A 26,636-nucleotide genomic window follows, 5' to 3' on the forward strand; every position below is an offset into this window, starting at 1 on the left:
ACATTCATTAGAGAAAATTATAAAATTCATCTTTAAAAGTGCATAAAATTGAATTTTTATTCTTCATTCTTAATTAATACTCTTTTATTAATATAATTATTTAACTATAAAAGTTATTAATTAATAATAAAAAATAAAAATTATGATCCATATATTTTTAAAGAGTATTTATCTCGTTGAGAGTTTTCTCAATGGTAAACTATTTTTGGCTCAAGGGTTTCTTTCTATATTTTGAAGTTATGCTCAGTGGGCATTACTTCTCGTGCATTTATGCTTCTGACATTCTGTCCGTAAATATATCAATCTTTTTTTTTTTTTTTGATAGACACAGACATATATATCATTTATCAATGTTATATTGCGGAATAATAAAAACAAGAATAAAACGGAAAGTTATACCCATCAGAGAGAATAAAAGGAAAAGCCCATCTCCCGACCACTCCCTCCCCCCCCAAAAAAAAGGCAGAAATTATAAGACATGAAATATAATCATGATTTATCTATTTGATTATAAATATGCATTTGGTACCAAACGTTTTTAAAGGTGAAAGGTACGCTGTAACACGATCACTCCATGTAGTAAGATAATCACAGATAACTTTTTTTTTCCCTCATTAATCACATATAACTTTTAGTGGTTCTTATTCCTATTGTTTGTTCGGTTTTCAGTCATCACTGAGTATTTTTTTTCAAAAGGGAGAGTCTCATTGTATGGGCAAACAATGATGATTTACAAAAGGATCAATTAATACTGGAGGATGGGTACTTGACTTTTTGGTTTTTGTTTTTGTTTTTTTTTTTTGGTTTTTATAGGAAAAATTAGTTTCATTGTGTCCGTGAAGCCGTTCTCTCTTTTGGTTTTTTCACAACCCTCACTAGTTTTTTTATTTTTTTTTATTTTTGGTGATAATTAATCCTTGTTAGTTTTACTTATATCATGGGTTGTGCTCTTTAATTTGCGTTTAGGCATGGACAAAAGGACAAGCGCGTCATGTTCTATTTTTAATTTGCGTTTAGGTATATAATGCATTTGTCCTTCCTGTATACCGTTTTTTTATCTGCATGAAATTAAAAAAATTCTCTGACACGTAAACTCGAATCTCTGGCATGTACCGCACTTAAATATGCTTTCAATTCGGAAAAAGTTAAAGAAAGTAGATAGCTAGCAAGTGGAATATTTAAGCTTCGTTCATTTCGCGGATTTAAATTTTCAATTTGAGTTGAGATGTGACATTTTTTGAGAGCTTTTCACTATAGCAAAAAAAGTTAAATGTGACATTTTTTGAGAGTTTTTTACTGTAGAAACTTAAAACTGAAAACTTAAATCGGTGAAATGAACGAGACCTTAATTAAAACAATGTTTTTCTCGTGCTAATGGGAAAATTAATGACAGTAAGCCATAGTATAAATTATCAAGTGGAGATTTCGATTTGAAATAAAGTTGCAATGACATATATTATTGGTAAAAGGTTATCTCCGAGACCAAATTAATAAATTAGTACGCGTTTGAAAGATGGGTTCAAAGATTTGAATCAGAATTCAAATTTTATTAGAAACTTTTTAAATTTAAATTTTTACCAAAAAAACACTGTTTAAATCAAAATAGGTGGGTTTAAACCCATAAAACAATAGGTCATTAATGTCCAGAAATCTGTGGTAGAAAACTAAACTCTCGTTTTTGTCTTATAGTGACCAGCCTACTCTTGCGATGAATATATTCACTATTTCAATTATATGAAGGGGGCCGCTGATCTCTGAGAGTACTATACTGGTCAGAGTGGCTGAATCATACTTTTAAAGCATACATAATGATAATATAATATATAAACAAGTAAAAGTATGTTTGTCCGTTCAGTCTGGTCATCATCTATTTATTATTAATCGTACGTGATTGGCCGGACGCAAGGAGAGGCAGCTCATTGATTGGAACTTTGGAATTGATGCATGTGCAATATTTCGCAAAAATACATAATATTTGGTTATTAGGGGACAAGCTGGAATGGCCTTTCAAATGCAGAGAGATAAGGCCCTCTCTCTCTCTCTCTCTCTCTCTCTCTCTCTCTCTCTCTCTCTCTCTCTCTCTCAGTTGTAAAGATTTGTACACATCTTTCTTTACCATCTGAGTGTAACGTTTTGAGCTGCACGTGTTTAAATTGTTTATATGTGTGTGTGTATATATATATATGTATATATATATAACACGCTATGGAAGTACGTTAGAACCTTTAATGACTCGAAAGTTAATGCTTTTAATATTGGTCGTGAGAGTCACATGCTTTTGTCTGGAACTCTGATATCTATAATCTGTCATCATTGACTAGTAATACTAATAAGGCCAAGTCCGTTGTGTAACCTGTGTTTATAATTATGCATGATCGATTCTTTTGCATGTTTAGGGAAGGATTATGATTTTGCTTGGCTAATGATTGGATTCTAAGTGACAAACTAGATGGCATGTTATACTAGTTGGTAGCTAGCTATGAAAAATAATGAGCTAGCTAATTAATTAATACAAGTAACACCTTATTAATTTTCACATTTCTTGCTAATGAATTATAATTAACTAATATACTCAAAATTGCTTGCTTGAAACCAGGGAACCGTGATACTGCTATTCCAGCCAGCGGAGGAAGCCGGCAACGGCGCGAAGCGGATGATCGGAGACGGAGCTCTAGAGGACGTGGAGGCCATATTTGCGGCACACGTGTCGCACGAGCACCCGACTGGAATCATCGGTTCGAGGCCCGGACCGTTGCTAGCTGGCTGCGGTTTCTTCAGGGCCGTGATTAGTACTGGGAACAAGGGTGGCAATGCCCAGTACTCGGGGGACCCCATTTTGGCTGCTTCAGCCGCTGTTATCAGCTTGCAGGGTATTGTGTCTCGGGAAGCCAACCCGCTCGACTCCCAGGTGTGTACCTCTCTCAACATATATCCTGTCACAAAATCTTTATATTTCACTACTATTCAGTGATTCAAAACTGATCACTGAATATCTGGGAACAGCATACAGTAGTACAACTTATAGATGATGGAGTTCGGTTATAGATCCTATATTACTTTATATTAATACGTGGTCATTGTTCTTTATGGCACTACAAATTGACCATATATACACTCAGGTTGTGTCAGTGACTACTTTTAATGGAGGCAGTAATCTGGATGAGATACCACACACAGTGGTTATAGGTGGCACGTTTAGGGCCTTCTCCAACACAAGCTTCTACCAACTTCTTCAGAGAATAGAAGAGGTAATAATATTTTTTCTGTAAATATAACGCATCAACACATTATACAGACCACTCTTCACTAATTAATTTGATTCTTTTGAAAACCAAAGTTTGTGTATAGAAAAATTGAGACTTAGAATCATGTGAAGTTCTATAGTAATGTTTCAATTATACTTTCAGAGTTGAGTACATGAGAATCTGTTATTATTAGTTAATTACGGTATAATGATGGATAGCTGATTATATACTTGCAAAAAGCAGGTAATAGTGAAGCAAGCTAGGGTTTATAGATGCTCAGCGGAGGTGGACTTCTTTGAGAAGGAGTACACAATCTACCCCCCAACTGTGAATGATGAAAAGATGTACGAGCACGTGAGGAAGGTGGCGGTGGACTTGGTGGGGCCGGCAAATTTCAGGGTTGTTCCGCCGATGATGGGCGCCGAGGACTTCTCATTCTTTTCGGAAGTGGTTCCAGCGGCCTTCTTTTACATTGGCGTCCGGAATGAGACCTTAGGCTCCATACACACCGGTCACTCGCCTCACTTCATGATCGACGAAGATGTTCTTCCCGTTGGTGCCGCCACTCACGCCACCATTTCCGAAAGATACCTCAACGAGCGCCAACATTAATGACGTGCGCGAGCTATAAAAATTTTTGTGAAATCATGTAGGAGTCAATATTATTGAGGGGGTACAAGAAAATTAGATTTTGCACCTTTGTGGTGTATGCAATTTGTAAAGGATTAAAAATGTTCCTAATAGGCGGCTAGGGCTTTGCTCCTGAGCTCTTGTAGTGGTAGATCAGTACTACATGTTGTAATAGTATTACATGATTGTATAATTAGTACTTGTAGGCCATTATTATATGTTGTTTTCATAACGTTGTGTTTGTGTGTATATATATATATATATTTTGGTGGCCGTTCAATGTCAATATTAGTTGTTCTTGTTGAGAGGACCATTAATTATCAATTTCTATTATAAATTGTCATTTGTTCCGTACAATCACAACAAGTATTCTTGAAAATGGCTAATAGTGAGGGCAAAACGCCGCATAGAAATTGTGGTTTGATATACATTATCTGTGGTTTCATTTATTTATTTATTTTAATGACGCAATAAAGTCTAGAGTTTGTTCATTTTTTTTTCCTTGTTAAGTTTCGTGGTCTCAAAAACATTCATGTGAGATTTGATGCTTCCGGAAACAAAATTAAAACTCTGCTGAAAAAAAAAAAAACGTTTAGATGAAAGTTGAAAGTTTGAAACAAGCTAGATAGAAAACAGAAGAATGAAATCAGCTTGATTTATAGGGTGCGTTTGGAACTCATTTTAAAATGATTTTATTTTTTGTATGAAAATGAAAATGAAAATATTTTTATTTCCATTTTAGAATTATTTCTGAAAATACGTTTGGTAGTTTTATTCAGAGATTATTTTCAATTAAAAAAAAATTGAAACTACGTTTGGTGGTTTCAATTTTGAAAACATGTAATAATATTTAAAATAATAAAAACTCTCTCTAGAAATAAGCTTTTTGAATGATTCAAAATCCTACATGACCCATAACAAGTCTAGCTCATGCCCATAAACCAGTTTCCCAAAATTTGGATCTAATAATTTTAGAAAAATAAAAATATACAGACCAGACATATTGAAAATCTTACAATAAGTTCCAGCCACACAGTAACATTTCAAAATTTTGATAAAATCATCTACTCATCCAATTAAGGTCACTTTAGTCTCCATAAAAAGCTTATTAAAGATAATAAAACATATCAAAAATCTAGATTTATCAACATGCCATAACTTATTTAAAAGTTATAGTGTTAAATTAAGTTAACCCTTTTATCAAACACCCTTCGTGCAAATATGATTTTTAATATATTAAACATGATAAAAATGTGAAACCTAACCATAGCCATTCCTTATTAGACAAGAAAAGAAGATTAAACAACAAAATAAGCACTTAATGAAAATACTAAACTTGGATTACCACCAAGATCCACACAAAGACCTCTAAAATCTCAAATTTAGGAGTCAAAACATGATTTAAAAGCACACCTTCATTTATATAGACCTTAGGCTCCAAGATTTCTTCAAAACCTTGAGTTTTAATGGAGTTTTCGGGGCTTTCACTTGAGCCTTAATCCTAATTACGGGATTGGAGTTTTCAAAGGATTAGGGAGGAGAAAAGAAGGTTCGGTTTCTGGTGTGGAAGAAAAAGAGAGAAAAAGTGGGTTTAAGAATATGAGAGAAGAGAGAGAGTGAAGGGCTGCATGAAAGAATTATATAAGTGGGAAATTTCAATCTTAGAACTGTGTCTGAGCTTGACCAGAAGAGAATGATGTGAACATCACGGATGCAAGACATACTCATCAAAGTCGATCCGGAAGAGAGCCAACTAGTCTTACACGTCCATTGAGCCATTCCGGAAGAGAGCCAATTAGTCTTACACGTCCAATAAGCCATTGCATGGCCAACTTGCATGCCAATCCAGGATACACGTGCAAGGGGGAATTTCAAGAAGTTAGATGTATTTTCCAGCCCGGGATAAAGTTATATTGATGATAAAGACTTGCCTTTATCATAATTCTATCTTTTTAGGTTTAATTTTCAAGTTTAAACATTTAAATTGCATAATAGGCGTTTTTTAGGAAGGAGTTGGAGTCAAATTCGGATTCTTTCCCTAGGATAAGCTTTAGGCTTGCGTTTATCTTATTTTTAGGTTTATCTTATTTTAGGCTTCTATCTCATTAAAGATAGAATATGACTTTTCAATTTTTAAACCTTTTTCAGCTTGTTTTCGGCTATTTAAGGCTGAAAATGAAATTAATAGAAAGTTTTGATGTTTATTCAGTTTGTGAGATATTTTTCTTAGTTCTTGAAGAACTATTCCGAACTTATCAAGGTTTTTCTTGTGGCGTTCACCCTTGACTTATCAAACGGAATTTCCATACTCGTTTGTGGCGTCTTCACCATACCAAGGTTCCTGCTTCGCTAAGCAACGGGTCACGGTTTCCATCAATTCTTGAAGATCTTGGATCGTATCCCATATTTGGCTACGGGTTTCGTCACATTGTTGGTGAGGTTCATATCAGAGAAGACCGGAGAAGAGAACGGAGAAATTAAGGAAGAGATCTCGTGTGAGAAGTGAATAGCAGAAAAAAAATTTCAGAGAAGAGAAAATTGAAATGGAAAAATGAAAACGAGTTTAGATCGTGCTCGTTTTCACAATGGTGGTAATTTTTAGGAAAAATACAAAAATGATTTTGTTTTCATTTCTGGTGTGTTGAACCAAATACTACTTTTATGTCATTTTCATTTTTCTTTCCTCGTTAAACAAGAAGAACATTTTTTAAAACAGAAACAAACAGGCCTATAGTGTTCAAGACAAAAAAAAAAAAAAAAAGTTTCCTTAAAAATATTAGGGACACTCCTATCTATATCTATATTAATGTACACAAAAGAGCAGGTCAATTGCGTTAAACAACGTTATACCTATTAATCTTCCGATGACAAACAATTGGATGCATTACGATTCAACTTCATGCACATAATAACTCAAGAACGTCACCTTTTTTTTTTGTTTTTGTTTTTGTTTTTTTCAACGTGATCGGTGTTAGCATACCAAAGAGGCTCCTTACACATTTGTAGTGAAGATCTATTATGGGGTCCCACCCACCCCTCGATGAAAATGTACTAACATTAAGTATATGTTATGGTTAAATACATTTTAGGTTGAATATTAGCCTCGCAAAAATAAATCTTTATATTTGAGACCCTCAAAACGGATCATTGAGTCTTTAACAACAGTGCCATCACAATAGTCCTTTGCAGTTGGGCTACCCACTCAATGGCTATTTTGTTTTTAATTTCTTGTTGCTATCCTTGTTCACGCATTTGGGCGATGTTCATTTACATCAAACGAATAAACGATGGCAGAACAACTGCAAATTATAAAAAAACCACTCAACATGGTAAAAAATATTATTTATATCACCTCATTTAAAAATAAATAATTGTCATTCAATTAATAAAAAAAAAACACTATAATAACATACATAATAAACCTACACAAAATCATAACAAATCATATATTTTTCTCGTATGCAATAAATGTTGGATTCATACCATATATGATTGTTATTAGCGAAGGATTGACTTGATCAAGTTTAAAAATCATTTATTTATATATTTTATATTCAATTAACAAAAGAGCTCTCCCACGCAGCGGATTCGGAAGTGGCAACCTCCGCCGGCGGGGTTGCTGAAGCTTAAAATGGTTTTGCAGGTCTAGTTGTGGTGTTAAGAAATCATGAGGGGGAGCCAATTTTAGCCTGGACCGGGATTGAGAAAGCTATTTCTCCTTTCCGTGCAAAGACTTTGGCCTGCTTTCGAGCGTTTTGAGTGACTGAATTAAGGGGACCTCAACCATAGACTGTGAAAGCGATTGCTTGGGACTGGTGTCTGCTTCATGTAAAGGCCTTCAATGTCCCCACTGGGAATGTACTCCTTGTTTGCTCTGTTTAGATATTTTAGACCCGTTTAGTAAATGTATTTAAACCCTTGATTTTGATTCTATTATAGTGTTTTTTCTATTACAAAGAATTTGAATTTAAAATTTTTTCGCTAATTGTTTTCTCATAAAGTTCCCGTTAATGAATCAAAATTACTGACTTGAACGCGTTAACTAAACGAGCCCTTAAGAATGTTAAGGTGGAGTCTTTTTCTTGGATTGAGAGGGCTTGTAATGAGTTAGCATATTGGTGAAAAAAGACAAATACTCCTTAATGTGCATAAGTCTAGACTTTTACCTCCAACTCTTGATTAATATCCATTTTCGTCAAAACTAACTTTAAATCAAGGTACCACGTCATCATGCTTACGTAGTACACTCATCCAATAAAAAGTTAACAAATGAAAGATTTTTTCTATGTAATTTTTATGTAATTAAGTTTTTCTTTCCTAATGTGTTTTACATTTATTATTTAGTTAAAACCAACTTAATTTCTATACTTAAATCTCTCATTTTTTTAACTAATATAATCTCTTAATATTAATTTACTTTGTGCGCTGGTTCAACAAACTTAGCAATTTAAGAGATTATACTGAAAATGTAAATTAATAATAATATACTTTGTGCGCTGGCTAAATCTCGTATTAATTTACCTAGTAAAGTTTTTTCCCCTCTTTGATAAATAACATTTTCAGCGTATAGTTGAACTGCAAAAAGCTAACTTGAGAAATTTGCACACATTGAGCCTCAATGTTTCGCACGACACAGATCAAGTTTAAGTAAAAGCACGGCATTGAAGCTTTTAGTGCAGATTGCAGGAGTTGGCTATTTTATTTATCAATAGAACTTAATAATATTACTATATTTTTTGAAATGGAATAATATTACTTTTTAGGAGTATTAATAACAAAATTTAACATTAATGTTATAAAAAAAATGATATTTAGAACCAAAATGTATATACATTTTCAAAGTGTAGGATTGTTGCCGCACATCCTTTTGGGGGTGAATCACAACTAGTATTACTAACAAGTTCTCCACTAGACAATCTCGCATTATTATTATTATTATTTTCTTGAAGCCGTTTTTTTTTATTATTATTATTATAATTGACATTCCTTTTACCACGTTATATACGAATTTTTTTTGTAAAAGAACAAATAATATTTAATGAAATATTTTACAGATTATATACACACACGTACATACATATATATAGTCAATCCTCAATCGTAAATGTTTTATATTTACTATTTTTTCTTAGTGTGATTGACTCGCTATCATTTTTCAAATTTTCTAAACTAATCTAAATGTATAAAATAGTTTTATAAAAGATTAAAAATATTGCTAATCAAAGTTAATTAATTTAAAAAATTATAGGTGGATTATTCTATGAGGATTTCAACTAAACAATAAATGTTAAAGAGAAACTTAATTAAATAAAAAAAACATCCAAATATTTTTTATTAAATAGGTACACCACATAAATATGATGACGAAGTACACCCGATTCACTGACTAATTTCACGGATAAATTTAGCAATTTTCTTCGACATAATTTCTTAGCTAGGTGGGCTTTGGGTGCAAACTTTGCTGGTTTTGTTTCATTTGGGATGGTGGGTCCTGTTGCCACCAAGTTACTCATTAGTGAGCTTGCTACTATATAAATAGCCTTTTATTCCCAAAAAAAAAAAAAAACAAAACAAAAACAAAAGAGTTAAACTAAATCAAATTAACCGATGAAGAATGAATTTGAGACATTTCAAAATTAGAGACTAAAACAAATTGAAATAAAGTTTAGAAGCAATTTTTGAAATTAACCATTAGAAATAAATTATTTTAACGATGAAACGATATTTTTCTAATGAAAAAAAATAAATAAAACCAAAGCACATTTAAACAAAACAATACAGCCCATCGTTATCATTGACCCACCGCTGATGCCACCGCCTAAGGGGAACGGAATGCTATTTTGACTCAAAAATTAATGTCGTGTTTGAAATTAATACTTTTTTTTATGCCTTTTAAAAAAATAAAAATAAAAATATTTTGAAAATAGCATTTAACGTTATAAAAATAAAAAAAATAAAAATAAAAATAATTTTTTAATTTAATATAAAATAAAATAAAAATAAAAAAACATTTTTAAAAATAAATTTTATTTAAAATTAAAAATATTTTTATTTTTATTTTCATATAAAAAATAAAATTATTTTAAAACGAATATAAACGTGTACTTTTCGATTGACTATCATTCGGCGGTAGGAAAGCTTTCCAGAAATGTTTGTTCTACAGTAAAATTAGGAATACCCAATTCGTAAAACTGATCAAATTTCAACATTTTTGGAGTTCGACAGTGAATTGAGTTAATGGGTTGGAGGTACAAGGCGGGTTTGGGGTTGATTGGCACCGTCGTTCTCATATGGGTCTCCTCTGCAGAGGTTACCCAGGTTTGGTTTTTTCTTCATACTTCTCGTGTCTCTTCTTGCTCTGTCTTTTTCGACTTTTTGACGGTTATGGTGGTTGGTTATCTTTTTTTTTTTTTTTTTTTTTTTTTTTTTTTCCTTCTTTTGTCATGGCAACTTGCCGTTGCTTTCTTGGTGTTTAGAAAAAAAGGTAGAAGAAGTAAAAAAGTTGTTGACTTTTCAAAAAACGTTTCTTTACTTTTATGAAACCCAAAACGGTTCAAAAAACGCATATTTGAAAATTCCTTGTAAGGATTCTTGTTGTTGCCGCGTTATCTCAGAACCAAAGAAATGGTTAATACTTAAAACATGTCACTCTCATTGACCCCAAATGAAGCCTGGAACTGAAAATTTTGAGGCTTTTTTTTTTCCCCCTTATGCAGCTTCTTAGCGGTTGGCACCAAAAATATTTGTCAACTCTGGCAGCCTTGGAATTGCCAAAAATCTCATAAATATGAAAGCCGGCAAATGCCTTGGAGATTATCTTTGTATTAATTGATGTTATAAAGAAATTTTAGAAAACCCAGATCGTATCTTAGATCAGAAATTCAAGGTTTTGGGATTTGGTAGTGGTTTGATTATGGGTTGGAGGTACAAGGCAGGTCTGGGGTTGATTGGTACTTTCGTCTTCTTATGGGTCTCCCACGCTGAGGTTACTCAGGTTTGGGATACTTCAATAAAATTGTTTGTTGCTTAAAGTTTTTTTTTTTTTAATAATTTTATGTAGGCCATGGGTGAATACTGAAGATCAAACTGTTTATTGCTAATTTTTCTGATTCACTTTTTTGCCCTTGAGAGGCATGGAAAGAGAAGTGAAAAAGTTTATGCTGTATATGAAAACCATTACTGAAGCCAGAAACAAATTACAAATCACTTTTAGAACTTGATATAATGATATCTACACCCTCCTCCATTCCCCCATATTTATGATAAAATTACCCCAGACATGATGGAATTTTGTGAATTAAATGGTCAATAAGTTTAGATTAAGCTCCCCTTTTTCCCTTTGCTTAAGGAAGCACGACTTCATTAATATACAGTGCTATTTCCTTCTGATCTTCGGTTTATTTTTGTTGTTGATTCTTAACTTATGGAATTTGTTTGCTGCAGAGAATTTTCGAAGAGTATAAACAACCATTTGCGCTAACTTATCTGGGAGTGTCTCTAATGGCTATATTATTACCCATCGCCGCTTTTAAAGACTGGATCTGCAGCTTACTGAACCCAAGATTACTTAGTAACTTTTACAATGACACTAGTGATATGAGTGCTTTGATAGGGGTTGATATTCCCCTTAGGACTAATGGAGTTTATCAGAGTCCAGAAAGTGATATGAGAATGCGTCTACTTACTGGAAAAGATCTTACTGACGAGGAAGAAGGGAGACTTTTAGATGCAACGAATGAAGAAGATAAGCCTCACTTGCTCAAACAATCTTCTGAGTACAGTTCATGGGAAATTGCAAAGTACTGCCTATATCTAGCCCCAATATGGTTCTTCACAGAGGTAGAATTGAGTCCTTTTTTCTTTTCTTTTTTTCTCTAGTAAATGTCGCCTTTGGAGTTTTCACGTGTATTAAATTTCTATAGGAATGGCATTTGGACGAATTACTTACGCCTCGTTCATTTTATCAATTCGAGTTTTCAATTCCAGTTTTGTTACAGTTAAAAGCTCTCATAAAAAGTCTTCAACTTTTTCTGCTACAGTTTAAAGATCTCACGTAAAATCACATCTCAGCTCGGATTGAAAACTCAAATCGTCAAACTTTTTCTGCTATTTGTGCACTAATTCCAGCTTAGTCAGTATCGGTGTTGCCAAATCATTATAAAAAAATAAAATAATATCAATATTCCCAAATTGATCCGTATAAAAAAATAAATAATATCGGTATTTCCAAATTGATCTCTATATTGATAAGGAACACATACTTCCATTACCTTGTTTATAATTAAGACAATCTCGGGGATAGGCCAGACTCATAATCTAACCTTACATCTATTTAGCATCTACCCAATAAATTTCTTGTTCGATTTTTCCTCGTTTAGCTGTCTTTACTTTGTATGTTAGTTTGATGTGGTCTAGCGATATGCATTTCTGGTAATTGAGGCCTTTCTGAAGCTGGATATGACGCGGTTCAATTGTTTTGTTTGATGCAGTATTTCTCAAACTCCGCATTGGCAAATACTAGCGTTGCAAGTACCACTGTCCTAACGTCTACATCAGGGTTATTTACACTCTTTTTCGGAGCTTTTATTGGTCAGGACTCCATAAGTATACCAAAGGTGGTTGCTGTTTTTATCAGCATGGCCGGTGTTGCCATGACCACTGTTGGAAAAACCTGGGCACCTGATGAACTTTTAAGTGTTGCAGAGTAAGTTTATAGTTGCTTAAGAGATCAACAATAGGCCTTTGTCTTTTCCTCTTAATTTTCTTCCTTATCAGTCTCCAAATATACAATCAAATTTTATTTTATTTTATTTTTTGTGGTAATAACTTGCAGACCACATATAGCATGCATATTCTCTTTTAGTAGACAATGGGTTTTTGTTACTTGGTACTTCTCTGTATAAGGATTTCAAGTTGCAAAATTAAAATGTTTGTCCTTTTTTTATGCTCATATAAGAGTGTCTTGTAACCGCTGTAGATGTGTTGTTCTAGTAGTTGGTCTTTCCAAGTTTTTTATGGTTATTCCTGACACTATGCTGCTTTTGCTTGTCAAGGACTAGAAAGCATTCTATAACAGGAGATATATTTGGTCTTCTCTCAGCAATATTATATGGCTTATTTACAGGCAAGGCTTCTATTTTGAAATCCTGTGTAAATTCTCCCGCACGATTATTAATACTTTTTCTGTGGTTCAAGCAGTGCTGCTTAAGAAATTCGCTGGATCTGAAGGAGATAAGGGTGATGTGCAAAAATTCTTTGGATATATTGGCCTCTTCACTTTTCTTGGTCTTTGGTGGCTTGGTGAGTGGATTAGTGGACTAGTAATTTTCTAGTGATCCATTTCATTTCTGTCATTGCCAATTTGTTAGGTTACCAAATTCTTATTTTTCACGGTACATCTTTAAAACATGCTCTTGGCTCCCATTTTTCTCTTTTAGAGTTGCCTTTCTAACATGATCACCATTCTTGCAGTGTGGCCGCTGAATGCCCTTGGGATTGAGCCTCCTTTTAGCTTTCCGCATTCAGAATCAATGGGGGAAGTTGTGCTATTGAATGGCTTTGTGGGAAGTGTCCTTTCTGATTACTTTTGGTATGCAAAACCACCTCCATATGTATAAATGTTTTAGTGAACAAGACCAGAATATAGAAACCTCACTTTCTGTTTTCTTTTACTGTTCAAAAATTAACCTTTTGCCTACCTGCAGAGATGAGGCAATTGAACTTGTATAATCATTTTCAAAGTAAAAAAATGAAGTGTGTATGGTGCAGGATTTGGTACTCTGTAGTGATGTGCCTAAATAATGGCTTAAATTCTGTTCCATCAACGTCTTTTCCGACTTTTTAACTGCAAGCTATGCCTATCCGGTTCTTTCTCCAACAGACTAACACCCACTAAAACATTAACAGGGCTCTTTCTGTGGTATGGACGTCTCCTTTAGTTGCAACATTGGGCATGTCCTTGACAATTCCCCTTGCAATGGTGGCGGACATGGTAATACATGGCCGTCATTTTTCCGCTATCTACATCGCTGGCTGCGTCCAGGTATACTCACCTTTTTTACCTATTCTCAGTCAATATCTTTCTTTCTTGCGGTCCTTTACCCATTAGTCTTATTACTCACGAGAAAACCAAATATTGGCTTTTGTTCTTTACTCAATATTAATATGAGTCACTTTTCAACTTTGCGGGGCTTGATCTTTTGAGTCTTAGAAATGGTAGTTTGGTGGGACACACCCAGTATAAGGAATAAAGAAAAGGAATGTCAATGTTTGCACTCCTTTGATATTAATTTTCAGTTTATGCCTTATGGTAATGATGCTAAATTTACTTATATAGCTTTGATATGTTCGCATATCGTAAGTCGACCATTCTAATAGGTAGTACACACCAAAAAAGAAATTTTAATGATCCTGAGTCTTAGTACTTTACAAACTCATTACCTTTTCTATTGCTTCCATCACGGTTTGGTAAGTGTGCTCGTAACCTCAAGTTAGTTGCGAAGTCAAAGATTTCGAAAGTTTACGCAATCCTTTTTGTGCAATATAGTTCATTTTTATCTCAATGAAGATCGCATTGACTATACATTGACAATTTCAGGTTTTCGCGGGTTTTGTGGTGGCAAATCTCTCCGACAAGTTTTTTCACCAGGCAGAATTGTAACAGTTATTCATGAACTTCTGGGCAGCAGAAGTTTAGACGTAGGACTCAGATGTACACATGAAACATTTGGGAGCATCAGTGCTCTCTTTTCTCATGTACTGATTATCTCATGGCATACAACTATGCGGATACAACCTCCATTAAAAAACAACATTGTAAAGCATTATGCTAAACCGGTGCCATTAGGACTGTTCATCAAACCTGCCAACCCGCTCAAACCAGTTGTACCATTTCTGTTCCGTTAGTTAAAACGGATCCACGTTACCATCCGCTTTGTTGGATGGGTAGTCTATCTAGGGTGTCCACAGAATCCGTCAGTCCGATTGATCTATGAAATCCAATGCAATCTAAAGTTTTGGGTTATATTGAAAAAAGTTTTGGATTAGACATGGATTGAGATTTTCCTAATATGAAAGTTTTGAATCGGATTGTGGATTGAGCACTTTTCAATCTGGGAATCCAAAACCATATATGTATAATTTATATGTTTATATGTATATCATATTTTTCAGTTAAGTTTTTTAATTTTATTTTTAAAAACTCTGTATCTGTAACACATATATAAGTTTAATGGTCCATATTCCTAATTAACGTCCAATCCATAATGAAACCGTATAGCTCTTAAAGCTCAATCCATACAGGCAGCAGCTCCCTGTCTCTCTCCGCCTCCTCTATTTCACGATACACATCTTAAGGGGGGAAAAAAAACCTCAAAGGTTGCACTGCAGTGTCTCTCCAACTCTGATAAATGATGAAGAGTTCATATTGTGTTTTATTTTATATGGATGTTGATACTCAATTTTGTATCATGCCTATTTGACGGTCCACGTCTAATTATGGTGTCACACGATGTTATTAAACTCGCTTTGTGGACTCAAGCTACGCTCAGGGAACTTCTGTGAGTTGTGGTTTAGTGAGCCATGTGTGATTAAGTAGGCCTATTTTTCGTTTAATTCGATCTAATTTGAATCCTGCTTGAGATGTTTTCAGAATTAATTGGATTAAATACAAACGGATAATGGAGAATTCCAAAAAAGCCTTCCTCCCGTCCTTTTGGAAGCCTAAAATTCCTAAGTACAGGCCTTAGAACCCTATTCCCCTTCGTCAATGTTGATTCTAAGTGTTTTGACTCCAACGGAGACTTTACCTACGCCAGACATGCCTAATGGAGGCTCCCTTCATGGCAGGCATGTCTCCCGGAGCATCCTCTTCATATCCAAGTATGCCTAACGGAGCTTTTTCCATGTTAGGCATCCTTCGCTGGAGCACGCTTATTGTCGGAGCAGCTTCATTCGGAGTAACTTTTATGTTAGAGCCAACTTAACGGCTGCTTAGCTAATATCGTATAAACCATCTATGAATAGTGTTACTAAGTTGGATGATGGTGACTTTCTCTTCATTTTGGAAGTATTTCCTAGCGTCCTCTGGAGTGACGCCGTGAGCATGCTACTTCAAGATGGTGAAAACGTTGTCGTGAGTGATCAGCCTGTCGGATGCTTGCTCTGAAGGCTTGGGTGCTTCGGCAGCGGAGGCTTTTTGCGGAGTAGCATCTTTTCAGCGAGACCCGTAGTAGGGTCCTTGTCAAAGTGCTCTCGGAGCGAGTTCACTCCGGAGAGGATTTCGTTGCGAGATTCTCCAAGGATTCAGAGCGTAGCCACAATGTCTAGGATTGTGGGTTACTCGCCCTCCTCTTGGTTGGTAGTATTGAGAGTGTCACGTTGCGAAGTGGAGTCTTCCATATCGTGAGAAGTGTCTTTGACGCGAATGCAGAGTCACTCTAATGTCTCGATCCGGTAGATCCGGAAGGTCGGCGTGTATGGGGTTGGCATGCATAAGCACGCGGTTTGTCAGAAGCGGATCCGACGTGGCGGAACCTCCAACGAAGAAGTGGGTCGGTTAAGCTCAAATTTGGCCGAAGGACGAGTGTCCTAGGACCCTCTTATTCGCCGAAATGATGAAAATACCCTGTAAAATATGTTAGAGAATCCGCATACATAAATAAAAGACCTCTGGAGGTGAAGAATGGTGGGAGGTGCAACCAAGTAGTTGATGGAGAAGGAGAAGAGGAGGCCGAAGGTGCCTTGATAGAGCAGTGCTCTGGAGACAAGCGCGGGCTGCTCCAGGAGTGAAGATGGTGACTCAAGTGGTGGATAAGGCGTGGAGGAGAGTGAGAGTGAAGTTGGTGAGGTGGATAAGGCTCTGGTGAAGGGAACTCCAAGAGCAGCGCGTGTTGCTATGGGAGTGTTAACGGCACTCGGAGCACTTGCTCCAATGATGAGCAGAAGTGGCCCTAAAAATGAAAACTTGAAATGTGTGAAGAAACTTTGAAGAGTTTAAAGATGGTGGTGGAAATGGATTAAAAAGTGTTTTGGAAAAGTTTCTATGGCTGTCAACACTTAGAGACTTTGAAGAGCTTGAAGAACTTTAAGTCTCTGTAGCAAGAAACTAGAGAAGTCTGAAGGAGGAGAGAGAGTGATATGAAGAGGATGAAGACAGTGGTTGGTGATGATAATGGATTCACCTTATGAAATGAAAGAGATGGGGGCTCAAAGGTTTCAGGTCATCTGGAATGAGGAAGATGAGAATATTTATAGGTGAAGTTGGTAGGATTTTGGTGGCAGCTCCGGAGGTTCGTATAGTGTGCTCTGACGGACACCTGCACAAGCAATCCCGATAGAGTAAAGCCTTCTGGCACCTTTCTGGAGTTGAAAAAAAGATTGGCCAAAAATGGAATGAAGACTTCTGGGCACTTGCTCTAGAGGTGGATTGGTGGCGCTCTGAAAGATGCATGCATACACGATCCAAATGGAGCAAAGTTACCATAAGCCTTTCTGGGGTTGAAAAAGAGTTGGTCCGGAAATGGAAAGAAAGGTTCATGGTGGCTGCTCCGAAGCCCAATCGGCGGCGCTCCGATGGAGACTTGTAGACGCAATTCCCTTTGGAGCAAGGTGATTAAGTGACTTTCTGGATTAACAAAGAAAATACCCAAAATGGAAAGACTTGGACGTAAAGTTTTAGATTTGGAGCTGATGTGAAGAGTTTCAATGTTTGAAATTCTCAAGAGTATTTGACTCAACTTTGTACTCCATTGACTTCTTGTTTCGCAGGTCTGATCGCATGTCAGACCTTGTCAGAGATGGTTTATACAATATTGGCTAAGCAGCCGTTAAGTTAGCTCTGACACGAAAGTTGTTCTGATGGTAAGTGTGCTCCAAACGAAGGTTGCTCCGGGTGAAGCTGCTCTGAAGGGTGAGCATGCTCTAGGCGAAGATTGCTCCGATGGTGAGCTGGGCGAGAAGAAGTCCAAAGGAAGGATGTCTGACACGGAAAATGCTCTGTTAGGCATACTTGAATATGAAGAGGATGCTCCGGGAGACATGCCTGCCACGAAGGGAGCCTTCATTAGGCATGTCTGGTGCGGGTAGAGCCGCCGTTGGAGTCAAAACATTGAGAATCAACCTTGATGAAGAGGAAGAGGTTTCAAGACGTGGACTTAAGGATTTTAGGCTTCCAAAAGGACGAGAAGAAGACTTTTTAGGAATTCTTCATCATCCATTTGTATTTAATCTGATTAATTTTGAAACCTCTCCAAGCGGGAGCCATGGTTAGGCCTAGACTCTTAAATGGGCCTGATATAAAATCGGGTATCAACAATGCTTTACTATAGTAAACTAGAATTAAAAATTTAAATAGGAGAAAATAAGACCTTAATCTAATATGAGGGTATTTTTAGAAAGGTGAGGGAAAAAACCGTGGATGGTCCGAACACAGAAAACCGAACCCGAGAGAGCATATACGGAGATGCCCAATCCATGAATATCAGCAAACAGGGACAGAACTCAGAAGAGCGAGTGAATCGAAAGTCGAAAATCAGCTCAAAGGAAACTTTTTTTGGAGTGAAGAAGACGAGAGAAATGGAAAAAGGCAAAGCAGTGATGGGAGTGGGTCGTCGATGGGCCGTTGACTTCTCCGACTATTCTTCTTCTCCTTCTTCCCGCGACTTCCCTGATCCTCCCGGCTTCTCTCGCTCCTCTCTCGATCAGGTTCTCTTTCTTTCTTCTCTTTATAATTTTGGGATTTTCTTTCTTTTTTTTCCTAACAAATTTTGGTTAATTGGGTATTTTCTAGGACGATTCCGCTGTGAGTCGCCAAAAGAAGGATGCCGAAGCTAATTGGAAAGCCCAGGTATTTCTTTTCCTAATTCTATTTCACTGTTTTTCCCCATTCCAAGTCAATTTTCTCGTATGGAGGTTTTAGGGTTAATTAAAGAGAGGGATAAAGACGACGCTAGGGAAATAATTGTTAATTAGTTTACAAATTTCAATCCGAGACTTTTTAATTTTTAATTTTTTTTCCCTTCCTGCGAGATTCAATTGGAATCTAAGCAGCTCTTTCGTCCGATTGAAGATTAGCTACCTCCAGAATTCAATTTCGGAATATAACGTGACAAGATTCGAATATCTATTGATTGAATATCATTTTCATCGGGAAACATTTATTTGTGGACAAGATTATGTTTTGTTTACTCAATTTGTCGTAGATTGTTCTAGGGAAAAAAAAAGAAAAAAAAAAAAAGAAAAGAGTGGATTGAGTAATTGGCCATCTCACTACTCGCTTCAAGTGAATTTGCCTTTTGGCTGAGAAACCAGATCAAGAGTGCGGCGGTAATCTAACATCGCGGGTGCTGTGTTTCTCAACAGAAAGCTTGGGAGGTGGCGCAGGCCCCTTTGAAAAATTTGATGATGATGGGGTTCATGATGTGGATGGCTGGAAGTACAGTGCATTTGTTTAGCATTGGAATTACTTTCTCTGCTCTTTGGCAGCCCATAAGTGCATTACAGGGCGTCGGAAAGGGTAAGATGTTATACTAATTCTGTACTTGTAGTTGTCTGTTTTCTCTTTTAGATCTCATACTTGTTTCAACTCTTAATTCTATATGCCTAGAATGACTTGTTAGAGAGGAAGAGTAAGAAAGCAATCAAAGGGTAGATTGTTTGTTATCTTGGTGCAAATTCATTTAGTTGGTATAGGTAGATCAATGGGTGAAACTTTACCTTTCAAATTCTAACTATATTCTGTATTTGTTACATTTTGCTTTGATTCTGCAGTTTTTGAGCCTTATAAAGACAGCAAGGTAGATCTCCTTGTCCCTAAGTTGCTATTCATTGCCCTTAATTTGGTGGGTCTGGCACTAGGTGTTTGGAAGGTGAGTAATCGCTCCATCTCTTTCAGTTTCTTCATTTCATAGTAATTTTCAAGGTTTTTAGTTTGTATAACTTTTTCTTTCTTCATCTTGGCAGCTTAACACTTTGGGGTTGCTTCCTACGCATGCGTCAGACTGGGTTTCATCTTTACCTCCCGCTCCGGTACAATTCTTCTTAAGCGGATGAGTTAATTTACATGTGGTATTTGCTTGATGTATGATGGGTCTGATATTTGCTTATTTTCAATAACCTATTACTAAAAGGCTTTTGGGCAGTTTTAGGGAGGTCTACGTCTTTAAGAGATTTTTTGGTAGGAGGGAAAAGTGAGAGGAGAGAGACGTAGGGGATCAGTGGAAGGATTTTAGGACCTATTGTTGTGGATGGAATTTATCCACTGAATTATACTGCAGTGTCAAATTAGTTCATTACTAAATATTGAAACTGAATATTGAAGGAAATAAAACTAACTTAGGATAAAATGGCTATGGTATTCATAAAATCTTTTCGTTTCCTTGTGTCTTCTACCAGACGAGAGAAGTTTTTTTTTTCTCCTTTTTTTTCTTACCAAGAACCACAGGAGAAAGGACCTCTCCCCCTTCTATATTTCCTTCTCCTAGGTTACTACCTCTCGCTCCATATTTTCTTTTCTCCTACCAAACAAGGTCCAAGTTTTTTTAAGCGCTAACTAAGTGCTCCTTGTATGTCCTACTGTTTTTGAGAAGTAAAAACAAATTTGCACAAACAATATTTCTTTTCTTTTATCAGAGAACTAAACTCCTATAAACGTACTGGGATTTAACAACAGTACTTCAATAAAACAAGAGTTAGAGGAGTTACATTTCGTAGTTATGAGAATTAAGGCGTTATTTACATGTCATTGAATGGAAAGAGAATGGATGTAGTGTTTCCCTTTCCTTCCATTCATGTGTTTACTTACTAAAATAGGAATTCACATGTAGTTCCTACTTCCTAATGTTCAAGTATACACTTGAATCAGATATTTGTGTTCCTCTTCTTTTCCTTTTCGAACCTTTTCCCTTTCCAATTACAATCCATAACGAATTGATAAAACATTACATGCATGCGATAAACGCTTGCAAATAGTGATAGCTATTAAAGAAAAAGAAGGAAGCAAAACATTGTTTTGAAAAACCAGTTTATGTAGGATTGGGCATCCCTGTTAAAAGAACTATACAACAACAACAAGCCTTAATTCCAACTTAATTGGGATCGGCTATATGGATTTCACTTTTCCACACGGTTCTGTCCGAAATTAAACTTTCCTGAAGGCCTAGATCTAGAATGTCTTTCCTAACGACTTCAGCCCACGTAATTCTTGGTCTATCCCTCCATCTCCTAGTATTAGGTATAAGAATGTCCTCCCAAGCACGAACTGGTGCTTCTAGCGGTCTACGTTGGACATGTCCGTACCACCTCAAGTGGCATTCGCGCACCTTATCTTCTATTGGTGCTACACCTACTTTACTACGAATAACTTCATTCCTTATACGATCCATTCTCGTATGGCCACTCATCCATCATAACATACGCATTTCTGTCACTCATCTTAAATATATGATGTCTCTTAATGGCCCAACATTCACCACCATATAATATAGCTGGGCAGATTACAATCGTATAGAACTTTCCTTTCAACTTAATAGGCATCTTCCCATCATATAAAACTCCCGTAGCATTTTTTCACTTAACCCACTCTGTCTTAATCCTATGTTGAATATCCTCTTCTATATCTTCTTCGTACTGTACTATAGACCTAAGGTATCTAAACTTTCTAGAAGCCCCAATCTCCACACCATCTAAAGAAATTTCATCACTCTGATTACTTGAGTTACTAAACCTACAATGCATGTATTCAGTTTTCGCCCTACTTAATTTAAATCTCTTCGTCTCGAGAGTCTGTCTCCACAGGTCTAACTTACGGTTGACTCCTTCGCTATGTTCATCAACTAAAACTATATCATCCGCAAAAAGCATACACCAAGGAACTCTATCTTGGATTTCTCTTGTCAGCTCATCCATCACGATGGTGAAAAGATAAAGACTAAGAGCAGATCCTTGATGAAGGCCGATCCGAATGGGGAACTCTGCCGTGTAGCTTCCAGCAGTCCTCACACTCGTGACCGCCCTATCGTACATGTCCTTAATTACCTTAATATACCTCACATGCACTCCTCTCTTTTCTAGCACCCACCATAAAACTTCTCTCGGCACCCTATCATATGCCTTTTCTAAATCTATAAAGACCATATGCAGGTCCGTCTTGACTTCTCTATACCTTTCCATCAGCATCCTAAGAAGAAAAATGACTTCCGTGGTTGATCTGACTGGCATAAAGCCAAATTGGTTACTTGAGATGGTAGTTGTGGCCCTTAATCTCTTTTCGATAACTATCTCCCAAAGTTTCATAGTGACTTATTAACTTTATGTTCCTATAATTATTACAGTTCAACACATCTCCTTTATTCTTGAAGATAGGGGCAAGAATACTTTTCCTCTATGCATCAGGCAAATGCTTCTTCTTTAGTATCTCATTAAAAAGCTTAGTGAGCCACACAATTGCAGCATCTCCTAACGCCATCCAAACCTCTATTAGAATATCATCTGGCCCACGATGTCTTTTCCTTTTTCATCTTCCGTAGTGTAATTTTAACTTTCGAGACTTTGATTCCTCTTGTATACATCACATTAGGTTTTTCTTGTGACGTAAGATTGTCAAAGTCCCTGTTAAAAGAACTATAATGAGGTATTATTAGAGGACACGAGACATTCTACTAATACAAATAATGTTGTGCGCATTCGTTTCTGATTTGAAAATGATATGCTAATTTCTTTACCACACAGATTTAGGCTCTTGAATGCCATGATTTATTTAGTCCTTAAAATGTATAATATAGGGAAGGGCCATTGGCAGTGTTTTTTTTTATTTTATTATTGCTTGGCTTAGAGGCAAAATTGAGCCTTATGTGCCATGGATTTCTTTTGGAAGCTTTGTAGCTAATTTAGCAGAGATGGGTTTCATCTAATAACTTTTTCTTGTCTAATTTTCAGGAGGTTGAGTATTCCGGCGGTGGTATTCCTCTGCGTTGATATTGATTTATTATTTTGTTTGAACATGGATCAATCTCTGGAGAGAACGAGTTAGACATTACCAAAGCAGGAAATATATGCAGGCTATTGAGGCTGTTTAGTGGCTGAGCACAGCATGGAAGATGAACCAAATTAGGTTATTTTTTGAGTGACAATAATGAAACTTGTGGGGATGAAGACTAGTTTTGTAGTGCAATTGTTATCTTTATCTTACTCATTCGATAATGATGAATTTTCTATCTATGACACGTTTTTAGCACGTTGATGTTGATGGTAACTGATGGATCTATTGATTTACCAAAATAAAAAATAAAAATAAAAACAAAGAAAGAAGGAAAAAGGAGACAAAAGGAATGTTAAATACACGCTAACCTAATCTTTTGATACATGTGGTCTTTATTTTTTTAAAGTAAATTAACTTAATAATAACTCACTCTTTTTACACTTAGGTATAAGAGTGTCATTTCTCTTTAAATTAGACTACAATACAAATGCTGTCTTCGGAGCATGCCATGTGTCCGTTATTTTCTATAAAAACGCACTAATGACCATTTTTCAGAACATAATTGAAATGCCATTCTAATGCTTCGTTCACTTCGCGGATTCAAATTTTCAATTCAAGTTGAGATGTGATATTTTTTTAGAGGTTTTTATTATAGCAGAAAAAGTTAAATGTAACATTTTTTGAGAGTTTTTTACTGTAAAAATTTAAAACTGAAAACTTAAATCGGTGAGCATTGCAACTAACGACTTCAAAGTTGATCAATAGTCTTCATAGAAACCAGATTCATGTAATGGGCATTCTCAAGATGAGGTTTTTTGACGAATTTTTTAGCCTCAATCGTTTTACTTTTACAATTAAAAATTATCAAAAAATATTACATTTAATATTTTTTATTATAATAAATTTTAAAAAAAAAATATCATATCTCAAATTAAATTAAAATTTTAAACCTATAAAGCCAGCGAAGACTTTTGTGTTCCTTTTATTTTTCCAAAAGGCACTCAAATTTGACTAGCTCTTGTCCATCAGAATCAACAATAATCTTCGTACGAATGGCAAGGCATAGTTGACATAAAATCAGCGTTCTCAAGCTCTGCAAAAGACATGCTTCGAGTACCTTCTTTTTTCCAACTCGATTCTTGGGAGATAAACTGAGAGAATGACAAGTTTGTAATTTGGTTTAAAAAGATGGAACTTTTTATAGACAAAAACTCCGTCTGTGCTAGCGTCTGGATTAGGGTATGAGGTTAGCATCTCTAGAGTGTATATATTTTTATCTTTTATTTTTAATTAATATTTTTTTAGTTAAATAAATATAGTAATTAAAATGGCTAAAAGTAATAAATAAGAATCATGACCCACATACTGCTTTTAAGATTAAATTCAAAAATTTTCTCAAGAAAAAGAAGAGATAAATTAATGGACTCTTGGAATTTGAATCTTGTTTGAGAAATTTTTGGACATATAACATATTCTTACTAGTCAAGTCAACATATAACAAAACAATTATAGTACTTATATCAATTACTACATAATTATGTTACTTATATTTTTTAAAAACTTTTGACATTAAGGTTAAAACTTGTACATGAATTTGATATGTTGGCTAAAAATTGTGATCGGTATTTTCTTATAACACATCAAAGTAGGAGAAGAGTGTGAAGAAATGATAACTTGGAACAACAACACTATGAAAATTATATTAATTAAGAGTCAATTAGAGATTAAATTGCAGGTAACATGGGCTGGGTCGAATGAAAATTTTGAGCCGGATCGGGTCGACCTTAAAGGGGAGATGACTTGCCTAGCCTTTCGACCAGAAATTTTATAAGTTATTTTCAAAAAAATAAAAAAAAAAGTGTTTTGAGTCCCCCGAATAAGCTTTCAGCTCAAAACTTTGGCCCGCCTTGTTTCATATGTTAGGGCCGGAGCGGGCCAACAATAACGGGTCTTGAGCCGGCTTGTTTGGCGAGGCTTAAACTTGATATCACTCGAAATTATATGAGAAATGACGATAAAGTTTAACAACTGAAAACGACTTGAATTGAAAAAAAAAAAAAAACCAACAACAACAGTAAACCAAAAACAATATTAACGGAAAAACGACATCTTCTTCAAACAAAAATAACCTTTAAAACGTCATCAACAAAAGACGACTCAAAAAGATAGACAACAAAAAGAAAATAAACTCTAGAGACGAGACAACAAAAACGACAACAATTTCAAAACGACACAAAAAGATGACTACAACATAAGAATTGACAACTACTGCAAACGACAATAAACTAAAAACCACAATTCAAGAAACGACGGGGACTAAAAAATAAAGAACTTTTATTATAGATAGAACTAGTAAAAGTAGGCATTGCACGTGTTAGTTACAATAGGGTGTGAATTTTACTATCATATTTATTGTCTATTAGATAATAATTTTATAATGTAAACAAATAAGTTTAAACTAATCATCCTACTCTATTAATAGCTTAAAAGATAAAAAGAATTGCATTGAGAGAGTATAATAATTTAAAAAAGTTATAAATATGATTAATATTTTATTTATTATTTGAAATACATAGTAAAAAAAAGTAATTGATCCACATGATAATGGTCAACATAAAATGTACGATTTACTCATTAAAAAATAGAAACTCGTTGTACACTAATTTTATAACAGTAAATTTTTGAAATTTTTTATGCCTCATTTGTTTTGTTGATTCGAGTTGAGATGTAATTTTATGTGAAAGTTTTTTACTGTAACAAAAAAATTAAATGTGATTATTTATGAAAACTTTTTACTGTAGTAAAACTTAAATTCTAAACTCAAATCAGTAAAAGACTAGAAATTAAGACCACAACTGTGCCCACTATAATTTAGGGACAAATAATCCTCCTTACGGAAAAAAAAAAAAAAAAAAGTAAGGCTAAATGAGTAAATTTGCCACTATGGTTCTCCCCGGACGCCACACAACACAATAAGAAACACACAAAAAAAAATAAAAAAAATAAAAAAACGACACACACACACACACAAAAATCCACTTGCAGAGAGTCGACCGTGCAAATCTCGTAATCTCGTACAATCAGAGATGGAGATGACACCCCAAGAACTCCTCCAATACAACGGCAGCGACCCTTCGAAGCCCATCTACGTGGCGGTGAAGGGACGCATCTTCGACGTCACCGCCGGCAAGTCCTTCTACGGTCCCGGCGGTCCGTACGCCGTGTTCGCCGGCAAGGACGCGAGCCGTGCTCTGGCCAAGATGAGCAAGAACGAAGAAGACGTCTCTCCTTCCCTCGAAGGCCTCTCCGACAAGGAGATCGGCGTCCTCAACGACTGGGAGAAGAAGTTCGAAGCCAAGTACACCGTTGTTGGTCGTCTCGCTTCTTAAGATTATTATTCCCTAGCTTTGATGACTTTATGTTTGTTTTCTCTTATGATTTCTGTAATTATTTTGTGGCATTTTACTTTTTGGCTTCTGGGTATCTGTAATAACGTGGAAATTTCTAAACTTTGTTGGTGTACCTGATCTTGGATGCTGGCTATGAATGAATGGATGTGGATTATAATAATAAATTAACGTGAGTAATTGAGCAATTTTTTCTTTTTTTCGCTTTCCACTTTGATGAGTGGACAATAGATTATATATCTTCATCAGGTCTCCTTAAATTATCATATTTTTCTTAAGCTGATATAATTCTTGATGGACCTCACATTTGAGAGATATTGAGAGTTTTGTTTGCATTTGTTCGACTAATTATTGGTCTGATTCTTTTACATATAAGTT

At 35.5% G+C, this 26,636-nt stretch overlaps 4 protein-coding genes across 6 annotated transcripts in view; all 4 read left to right on the plus strand.

Annotated features, from left to right (window-relative positions):
* The window catches only part of LOC21408179 (IAA-amino acid hydrolase ILR1-like 6), a 24,194-nt gene extending 20,046 nt beyond the window's left edge, over positions 1-4,148 (plus strand). The window contains exons 3-5 of the mRNA XM_010106207.2: positions 2,597-2,908; positions 3,120-3,248; positions 3,489-4,148. Coding sequence (XP_010104509.1) covers positions 2,597-2,908; positions 3,120-3,248; positions 3,489-3,857 — 810 coding nt within the window. The 3' untranslated portion in view covers positions 3,858-4,148. The remainder of the gene's footprint in view (positions 1-2,596; positions 2,909-3,119; positions 3,249-3,488) is intronic.
* Positions 4,149-10,013: 5,865 nt separating this feature from the next.
* LOC21408180 (thiamine-repressible mitochondrial transport protein THI74) lies at positions 10,014-15,122 on the plus strand. Of its 3 annotated transcripts, none has more exons than XM_024170854.1 (8): positions 10,014-10,193; positions 11,319-11,714; positions 12,365-12,579; positions 12,929-12,999; positions 13,074-13,175; positions 13,347-13,464; positions 13,782-13,917; positions 14,473-15,122. In XM_024170854.1, exons 1-8 carry the CDS (start codon positions 10,113-10,115, stop codon positions 14,533-14,535), a joined length of 1,182 nt encoding a protein of 393 aa, XP_024026622.1. In that variant the 5' UTR covers positions 10,014-10,112; the 3' UTR covers positions 14,536-15,122. The 3 variants fall into 3 exon arrangements, with proteins under 3 accessions (XP_024026622.1, XP_024026623.1, XP_024026624.1); XM_024170855.1 differs by lacking the exon at positions 10,014-10,193 and adding an exon at positions 10,530-10,869; XM_024170856.1 differs by lacking the exon at positions 10,014-10,193 and adding an exon at positions 10,530-10,869 and having other exon boundaries at positions 12,935-12,999.
* Positions 15,123-18,295: 3,173 nt separating this feature from the next.
* On the plus strand, positions 18,296-23,116 carry LOC112093088 (ER membrane protein complex subunit 4). The gene is made up of 6 exons (XM_024170869.1): positions 18,296-18,578; positions 18,664-18,720; positions 19,236-19,389; positions 19,644-19,741; positions 19,836-19,901; positions 22,809-23,116. The coding sequence occupies exons 1-6, from the start codon at positions 18,348-18,350 to the stop codon at positions 22,845-22,847; spliced, it is 645 nt and encodes a 214-aa protein (XP_024026637.1). The 5' UTR covers positions 18,296-18,347; the 3' UTR covers positions 22,848-23,116.
* A 2,723-nt stretch (positions 23,117-25,839) lies between these two features.
* On the plus strand, positions 25,840-26,425 carry LOC21408181 (probable steroid-binding protein 3). The gene has a single exon (XM_010106209.2). The coding sequence runs from the start codon at positions 25,938-25,940 to the stop codon at positions 26,238-26,240; it is 303 nt and encodes a 100-aa protein (XP_010104511.1). The 5' UTR covers positions 25,840-25,937; the 3' UTR covers positions 26,241-26,425.
* The last annotated feature ends 211 nt before the right edge of the window (positions 26,426-26,636 follow it).

The sequence above is a fragment of the Morus notabilis genome, unplaced genomic scaffold, assembly GCF_000414095.1.
Source record: "Morus notabilis unplaced genomic scaffold, ASM41409v2 Scaffold485, whole genome shotgun sequence".
NCBI classification, from domain to species: domain Eukaryota; kingdom Viridiplantae; phylum Streptophyta; class Magnoliopsida; order Rosales; family Moraceae; genus Morus; species Morus notabilis.